Source organism: Microcebus murinus, chromosome 1 (genome assembly GCF_040939455.1).
Source record: "Microcebus murinus isolate Inina chromosome 1, M.murinus_Inina_mat1.0, whole genome shotgun sequence".
Lineage (NCBI taxonomy): Eukaryota > Metazoa > Chordata > Mammalia > Primates > Cheirogaleidae > Microcebus > Microcebus murinus.
This window is the reverse complement of record NC_134104.1, coordinates 89,981,714-89,991,174: the sequence shown is the minus strand read 5'-3', so window position 1 is coordinate 89,991,174 and position 9,461 is coordinate 89,981,714. Positions and strand designations below refer to the sequence as shown.

At 39.1% G+C, this 9,461-nt stretch overlaps 1 protein-coding gene across 4 annotated transcripts in view; it reads right to left on the bottom strand.

Annotated features, from left to right (window-relative positions):
• Window positions 1-284: 284 nt before the first annotated feature.
• Window positions 285-9,461, bottom strand: part of PLD1 (phospholipase D1) — a 209,030-nt gene continuing 199,853 nt past the window's right edge. For all 4 annotated transcript variants that reach the window (XM_012736396.3, XM_012736400.3, XM_012736399.3 and 1 more), the window contains one exon: window positions 285-8,432. In XM_012736396.3, the coding sequence (XP_012591850.2) occupies window positions 8,208-8,432 (225 nt within the window). In that variant the 3' untranslated portion in view covers window positions 285-8,207. The remainder of the gene's footprint in view (window positions 8,433-9,461) is intronic.

Sequence of the window (9,461 nt, the reverse complement as noted above, 5' to 3'; positions counted from 1 at the left end):
CTTTCAGACTTGCATTTCTATATGTTTAAAAAATTCTCCAAATACTTTGAGGATAAGATCTGAAAATGAAACAGATCGTTGGAATTTTTGGAAGTGGAATGGAGAAGGTCAGGAAAGGTCAATGAAGCATTTAAACCTGGGCTGCAGTTAATGTCACTTGTAGCCTGATAGCAGGACTGAATAAGAAGGAACTTACAGGCTGCTGTTGCTAGGTTCATTCCCTCAACCTCTCTGGGAGGTGGCAGTGAGGGCTAACTAGAGGTCTGTTCCCTTCTTTCTATTCATTATTCAGACCTTATCCATGTCATCTAATCTTTCAGTTCACTGTTCTATTAAAATGAGAGAAAATAGGGGCTGCTCTGGTCTGCTATAAGCAGCTATCATACTTGGAAGTGCTTGCAGGTCTTTGGGGAAGGGTGGGCTATTTGATGGTATTATATCGGCCTTCTGTAGGCTTACCTGGCCAGTATCTGTGACGTGTCCCTGGCATGCTCTGATGCGTGAAACTTCTGAAGGGGTGAAGGAAAAGCAGGATAGTCTGTGGAGAAAACATCTGCCATACACCACCCCATATCATCAAAGGACCAAACTTTCTCTGGCCCCTATTCCTTGCTATCAGGTAGAAGAAACCTATTTGCCAGAGAAAATTCAGAGTATCTGGGTCTGGTACCTGCTATCTGGAATTGCCAAGCCCAAGGCAGTAGTCCTGAAGCTATTTCTGGCCTTGGGCGCAAGCTTTATATTATATGGGTCTTTGCAATTTTCGGAGCACTTTTCCTTATTGACTCATGCATTCCTAACCACAAGTCCTAGCTCCAGTGTCCACCACAGTAAAATCAGAAGTGTGGCCTTTAATGGATGTTCCATCAATATTATTTCTCTTTGATTGCTCCAAATTTTTATTCCTCACTACAAATCTCTGGAAAGATCAACCAAGGCAAAAAAAAAAAAAAAAAAAAAAATCTTCCTTGAGGTTTACTGGCTTCAGCACGAACTGGGAAGGGAATAAATTAGTGGATCATTGGCACGTGTCTCTCTGCTTTGAGTCATGCACCATGCTTACCTAGAGGCAGGTTTCCCATAGGAGGCTGTTAATGGTCTGTTGTGTGATTATTTAAGCATAAGAGCAAAGAACTTTTTGAGGCCCTCAAACACACTAGGCACCTTCACACAAAAGGAATGAGTAGCCAAGTTAAAATTATGTTGTAGTGGTTTGCTTCTGTGCTGGGGCTCTCAATCATGGCAAATATACAAACCCAGGTGGAGTCTCCAGTAAATAATTTCTGTCTCCGGCCTACGTGATGAGAGAAACAATCAGGTTGAGTGATTTTCCTTTCCCTCTGGATTCTCAGTGTTCATGTACCTCCCACTTCGGATGGTAATGCTGCATTTGTGCTGAAAGATATTTTTGCTTCAATAAATAAAAAATGATAAGGATGAATTTACGTTCATTTTTATTTTACCTAATGAAAAATGAATATTTGGCTCCCCATCATACTGCTATTATTCATGCAGATCTTTTATTCCATGTGCATCAACGTCTTCATGATGCCAGGAGAGCCACAGACTAGCAGAAACTAAATGAATATTTATTGTTTTTGGTTTTTGTGCAGTATCATTTCAGAGTTGTTATAATAACTATTTTCTATTTGTAATAAAACATTTTGTTTAGAAATCATCCTTGTTGTAGTTCTCTCTGACCTATAAAGGGTCGAAGAGGGTGTTTCTCCCTTCTATGTCTCTTTTAACTTCTAGTAAAAGGCCAATTATCTCAGTAATATGTACATGAGGTATATACATGTTATTCGAAATTATATTTCCAAAAAAATAAAATTGATTGAAACAAATCCCCCTACTTACAACAATAGAAAGAAGAGTTGAGGTTAGTTTAAGTGAACAAAAACTAACATGGCTTAATGAAAATTCAGGTTTTTTAATATGATGGCCTTCTCCTCTAGGTGCTGGAAACCTATCATAATTTTCCTTGTTATTAAAAGCATTTGGCAGCCATAAGGCAATTCTTATAATAGAACTCAATGTGAATGAGAAGAAAAAAGACTTCAGAGTTTTGCAAGCACAAGGAGGTAGTGTACAGCTTGAAGCAGAGTTATCACACAAATAATCAACTCATGCAAGGAACACAGGAAAAAATCACACAAATATCTACCTGGGAAAACAAGAATTTGCTGACTCAACCTGCCAATCAAGAACTTCTTATTTTGGCTTCCACCATGGTGTCACTGCATCAGTATCTAGGGAATGCATTACAATATAAAGTTTCTTGAGAATAAAGAAGGGTTATGAAAAAGAAGCCCAGAAATTAGTGTCTTTATTTTCAAAGACTTTAAAAAAGTGCTTGCTCTTTTTTTGTTGTTTCTCATAAATCACCAGTGTTTGCTTACTGAGTTATCTGGTACAATTCTAAACCAGCCCTTTTATCTATTGTCTAGAAAGAGAACAGCCAAGTATCATAGGAAAAAAAGTATTTAATTTTGACTTTCTATAATCTTTCAAATGAGAGTTTGACCTGACATTTAGTTCCATTATAACAGCTTAATCGTACTTTATATTTTATATATAAGAAAAAGATTCTATAAATACCAAAGGAAAATTTAGAAATCCACTTCTTATTGTAACACTCTCATATAAAAACAGCTTTTATGTCTTTGGTTCTTCTCCAAGCTTCATGAATTGGCCTAATGAATCTCACAAGCACAGGAAGCCTTAGAGAAAGAGCATGGAGGTAGCAATTTTTCCATCTAATTTTTGCATAACTTGAAAAATATGCTCAGCATTGTGATAAGTTCAATATGCAGTATGAAAAAAGTTAGAAGATCCTCACTTGCAGGAAAACTGCATGCTTCTAGAATGAATAAAAATTACTATATTATGAAATACTATATCATATTTAAGATATACAATGTGATTTGGTATACATACACATATGTATACATTGTGAAATGATTACCATAATCAAGATAATTACATCCGTCACCTCACATAGTTACCCTTTTTTGTGTATGTGATGAGGACACTTAGAATCTACTCTGTTACCAAATTTAAATTATACTGTACATTAACTACAGTCACCATGTTGTACATTCAATCCCTAGAATTTATTCATCTTATGACTGAAAGTTTGTACCCTTTGAGCAACATTTCCTCATATCCTTCACCCCCTAGCCTCTGGCAACCATCATTCTTCTCTCTGCTTTTATGAGTTTAACTTTTTTAGATTGCACATAAAATTGAGATCATGCAGTATTTGTCTTTCAGTGCCTGGCTTATTTCACTTAGGATAATGTTCTCCAGGTTCATTTATGTTGTCATAAATGAAAGAATTACCTTCTTTATTATAACTGAATAATAGTGTGTGTTATATATATACACACACATACCACATTTTCTTTATTCAATCATTAATGGACACTTAGGTTGATTCCATATCTTGTTTATTGTGAATAGTGCTGTAATGAACATGGGAGTGCAGATATCTCTTCGAGACATTGATTTCATTTCCTTTGGCTATATATCTAAAAATGGGATATATAGCCAGCTGCCATGGTATATCATGGATGCTGGATCTCATGATAGTTTTATTTTTAATTTTTTAAGGAACCTCTATACTATTTTCTATAATGGCTATACCAACTATCATGAAAAATCAGAGGCTCAATCTACGCGGTGGTGTTGATGCTCAATTACATAAACCCTCAGCCTGCCTGTGAGTTCACCTGTAGCTGCAGGGGACAGTTCCCCCATGCAGGCAGCTTCACCCTTAATGGGTTTCTCTCTTCTTTACCAGCTCTCTCTGACCCATGGCAGCTGGCTAAATCTGTGTGCAGGTAAGCTCCAAAAGTGCTGGGATTGACACTACCAGGGGTGACCTTTAACCTCAGTATCCCTACCCCTCACAGGGATGGGGCCCTGTTGCCTTCAGTGGTAACCTGCTCTTTAATGCGCCCTTTACTGGCTTTGCCCTTCCCAGTCTTGCTTTACCCTCTCCCACACATGGGCTTCCTTGGAACGCACCTTCAGTAAGCTACCTCTACTCAAGTCTTTGTCTTGGAGTTTGCTTCGGGGAACACCCAAATAAAACATATCAGGCACAGTATAGTCAAATGCAAAGATGTGTAAAAGCAAAGTTTTTCCTTTACTAGCCCGCAGCCTTTTCCTGCCCTCGAGCTTTGCCACCCCTTCCCAATTCCCTAGTGTTGGAACAAGGCATAAAAATCCATGCAGTCAGCACAGGTCCCCACTTGCCTAACTTCTTGCTGGCTGCCCTTGACCACTTGAGAAACTGGCTGAGAATGAAGTTGCTATGGTAGACAGCCTCCCCACCCCATGTGCCTTCTCCTTTTCATTGCCAATTTAAGTTCGGCCTTTCTAGCGCAGGCAGTGACAAGTCTAAACACTTCTATTCATCCTAGATCTTGGCAGGTGCCCAGCAATCAGCTTTCTCTTTTTTCACTGCCTTTTTCTTCAGATTAATTCATTTTCTCTACCAACTATCTGTCATGCATCTGATATGTCTGGGGTGTACTAGGTCCGGGGTGTCCCAGTGCACAAGATGGCATGGTTCATGCCCTCCTATTGCTTAGATCCCAGGGCGTTACTTTGGCAGGCATCATCTCTGGTATGGGAATGCCATGAAAGGTATAGCATGCAGTGGAGGCACTCAGGGGACCATGACACTAAGCCAGACTTGGGGAGGTCAAAGAAAGCTTCTTAGCAGAGAAATTAACCTCTGTGGAAGTGAAAGGCAAGGGATACGGAAGAGCCAAACTGAGTATTGCTCCACAGAAGAGTAGCATCTGGGAGCGATTCTGCTCAAGAGTTTAGGAAAGACCAGTCTATAAAGCGCCTTGTAAACCTTGTTAGAGCTTTAACTTAAAAAAAAAAAAAAAAAAGTCTCTTAAAGGAATTTAAGCTGGAGGAGACATGACCAGATTTGCATTTAAACATTACCTCTGACTGCAATGAATGGATTTGGGAGGGACCAACTTGAGAGTTAGGCTAGTTAATCCAGATGAGGTGACCGTGAACAAGGTGAACTAGCAAGTAGTATTGGGAGGGAAAATAAGTGAAAGCAACTGGGAGACATTTAGGTAGTGGAAGTGATAGACTTGAGGGCTGATAAGATGGAGAGAGTGAGAGAAAGATGGGAATCAAGAAGGATAATTATTTTCCAGTTTGGCAGTTGGTGGATGGTGGGGCTGTTTCCTAATATGGGGAACAGCAGCAGGAGCTGGGGCCTGGCAGGGAGAGCTGTGAGGCTACCATCCTGGACAGTCTGTGCTGTGGAGTCTGAGGTCTGAGTCTGGGAAAAGCTAGTGCTGATATCTGATCCTCAGGTATGTGTTTGGAGTTCAGGAGCCAGAGCTGTGCTATAGGTGAGCATGTAGATGGCAGTGACACCATGAGGTTACCTGGATGTTGGGTAGAATGAGATGGGAGCATAAGCCAGAACCTAAAGAAATGAAACAGAGACAGGGGAGCCCATGATGGTTACAAAAGGTGACCAGTGATCTAGAAGGCAAGGAAGCTTCAGAGATGTCTGGTGAGATAAAGACTGAATGTGCCCTTTTGAAAGTGTCTGACAAAATAATTATCTTTTTCACAGACGTCTTTGCTCTCTTTAGCTTCCACAATACGATGTGATACATGAGCTTTTTAGTTGCCTGCCACCCTCCGTAGCAGGGGTGAAGAGAACCCTTCATGTCTCCTCATCTCATGTCCACATTCCATGTGATTTTTGCAGAATGCTGCACTATGTAAACTGCTACAGCAAAAGATGCAATTATTGCATTGACTTTTCTAAAAATCCCTCCAAGTAAATTTTATTGCCTCTTTGCAGATGAACATATTGCCTTTGAGAAAATGCAATGGAAAAGAAACTTGCTATAGAAACCAGGAGAAAGATCTCTTTTGTCTGAGACTTAAGTTTTCATTTCATTAGCTCTCTCCTCCACCTTGTTTATTCATTTCACAAACATTATTGACATCTCTTATGTGCCAGGCACTGTTCCAGGCTCTTGGGATACACTTTACAAAATACAGTATAGTCCCTGCCCCGTGGAGCTTACATTCTAGTAGGGGGAGACAGACAAACATATAAATACATAATATCATAGGGTTCCAACTAGCTTAGAGATATCCTTTCTGAAATCTGCCTACCACATATCCCCATTTTTGGACAATGATGAAGAGAGGCCAACAACAGACTGCAGCAAATTTGCTAGTCCCAGTTCTACTATCTATACTGAGTGGATTTAAGTGAGTCCTTCATCTAATCTGAGCCTCCGTTTTCTTATCTATAAAATAGGGAGGGGTTGGATTAAATGACTTATTAAGGGAAAGGGTCCTTTCGGGCTTTTGTTTTTCACAGTTCTATCAGAACATCTTGCACAAAAGCTAGAGCCAGTTTGTTAACTGTTTTAAGGTTTAAAAAATATTTTAAAATAAAATATAAGAAATCCTTAGATACTCCACACAGACTCAACACCCCACATGCCAATCTACACTTCTTTTATAAATAGCAAATGTCTTATTTACAATTGCTACAGAATGAAGTCATTTTGCCATCTTTAGCCATATAAGAAGTTATTTACTCATAAAAATATTCATTTCCATTGCTGGTCTCCAACTCCCAACCTCATTTGTGAAATGTTCCCTAGCTGTGAAATCCTCTCCTGCATGTGACACCATTTCTCTCATTTACTAACCTATGTCACTGATTCCGTGCTCTTGTTTAACCTTTCGGATTGGAATATTACCTCCATGAAAGCAGGAAAGGAGTGCTTGCTTCTTTGGAGAACAACCCAATGAGAGTCTGTCTCGCCAATCCGTATACATGTGTGACTATTGCACCTGCACCATGTTTTACGGGCACAGACCTTTTGGAACCCACATTAGCTCCTGAGGCTGTGCGAGTACTTCTGCTTAGTAGCATTAGAACTTTGGTCTACTAAAGGATATGCTAACATCTGAAGGGGAAAAACATGTTTTCGGAACAATTCACAGACTAGGACAATGTGAATTAGTAAGTATCCTAACTTCTTCAGATGCTTTTGGTGGAATGTTAATGTGTATTTAACAATGCAGGCAGAGTAGCACATTTTACAATCAATTAATTTTTCTTAAAGAAGATAACGTAGCAGGAGAGCTGAATGTCAAACAAGGTTAGACTCATACTTATTAACTTGGTAGGAGTTGTGAAGCTTCTGATTCTCTTGAAAGACAACTTATATTCACTGGTTTGATTTTGAAATGTAGACACTGAAATTTCAATCAATCCAGGAGCTAAGGATGACAGGAAATTTTACAGGACTGGAAGGAGTCTTCTTTTCTTATCTGGATCAGATCCCCGCTGACACCTTGGAGGCTTCTGAGGTTGCATTCTCTGAGTGTTATCTGGTTGCTGTGTAATCAAATATCCTGTGCATGCTTTAAAATTTGATCAGGCGGGTCTAATCACAAGGACACATCTTGTCAGTGCCTTTGGGAGCAAAGTGAAATAAATCTCTGCCTCAATATTGGAATTTAATTCCTTCCTGTTGCTCTGTGGTGTCAAGATACAGTGTCAACATTATCAGAAGTGCCTAATACAGGCTGCTGTGTAGACTGAAGTCTGTCCTATCAGTACAGTGACTGAAAAGGAATAATGACTAAGTCCTTGGTTGGGTGAACACTACTGTAGGATCACATGGGCAGGGGCATTCCGTGTAACCTTGAAGAATCACAATAGCTTCTAGTAATAAACAGTATCTCAAACAATGCCTGTATGGACTACAAGATGAGGGCAGGTCCAGCAGACATTGGCTGCATAAATGAAGATCAGAGAAGAATAAGGAGCTTCAGGCAACTTTTGGCAACCTGGGTCACAGTTACAGGTAAATTATGGTCACAAAGGAAATGGATTTTGGCATACGTCATGGAATTTGAGTATGTGTTCTAAGTTGCTGAGTACATGCTACCAATAAGACTGCAGCCCTTCTTTCATGAGGTTAGGCAGAAGGATTTATAAAGCCTTGCTGATGTTCAGTGTTCATAGTATGACTGCAGCCCTTCCCAGTCATTCCAAAGGGCCCATGGGTTGCATATGGGAGTGCATCAGGCCTGGCTTGGGCTGTGACGTCCCCAGGAAGTCACTGTGTGCAGTATGGTCTTCAGGGTGGAAGTCTTTGAGCTGCAAATGAGTATAACTCTTAGGTCCAAACCTCCATGGGCACTATGGCTTCTTTGGTTCCGACAGAAGGCAGTAGGCTTTCTTCAGACAAGAAATAGAAGGGGAATTGTACCAAGAACCCACGGATCTTTCTTAGTTCCTCCTCAGCTCTAATGGGATCTTCCTTAGCTAATATGGGCTTGCTTATAAAGTCTCTCAGCTGAATTAAGTTGTGTACTTCATCATTTGGAAGGCACCGGAACACCTGATTAGAACATAAATAGAAGATCAAGTGATAATTTAAAAGAAACTTCCAATGTAATGTAAAACAATGTAAAACAATTATTCCAACAGATAAGACTTTTGTTTTATGAAACACATATTGTTAGTTTTATGTTACAGCACAGACCTGATTGAAGAATTGGTTATCTTATATGCTACAAATAGGTAGATCTGCTTCCATTAAAAAAATCATAGCTGGAACCTAATATCTGATCTATATAAGTCATTAACTTCAGGATAAAGTCCAGGTAGTGGTAAAGAATTTCACTGATGTTACCCCACATTAAGGTTATTTTTTTTAGGTAATAATCACCCCCTGAATTTTACTGGAAGTTCTGATCTACAAAGAAAATTGCATATTATATTTTTCATAACTTTTTTTGAAAGCTGTTCATATCTGTACCTTTACTTAGAGGTATCCATTGTTAATATGTAACACAATTTCCTGATTGAAAATGAGTTTTAGACATCATAACACTTGATCCCTGAATACTAAAGCATTTATTTCTTAAGAATAAGGACATGTGCCTATATAATCACAGTACTATTTTCACACTTAAGAAAGTTAATTCCATAATGTCATTTAAGTTATGGTCCATATGCAGATTTATCCTATTATCCTCAAATGTCTTTTATAGATGTTTCCCGCTAACCTGGGGCTCAAACAAGATTGTGCATTGCGTTTTTAAAATTATATATTAAAGACTGACTCTATGCAAATAATCTATTTGACCATAGCCTTGAGTCTTAAGTATGAAATAAGGCCATGTAGATAGTAGTCATGTTTCATTAAGAATGATGAAGTCATGAAAGGGACTCTGGAAATCATGAAGAACAACACACTCTTGCCCAATTTCTCATAGATGGTCAACAAATCTCAGTTTGAATATTTTCCTTGATGGGAAACTGGCTACCTCTTGAGGTAACCTGCTCCACTGTTAGACAACTCTCAACACTTGTACATTCTTTATCATAACCAATGCATAGACTTCACAGGAGATGCATTTGATAT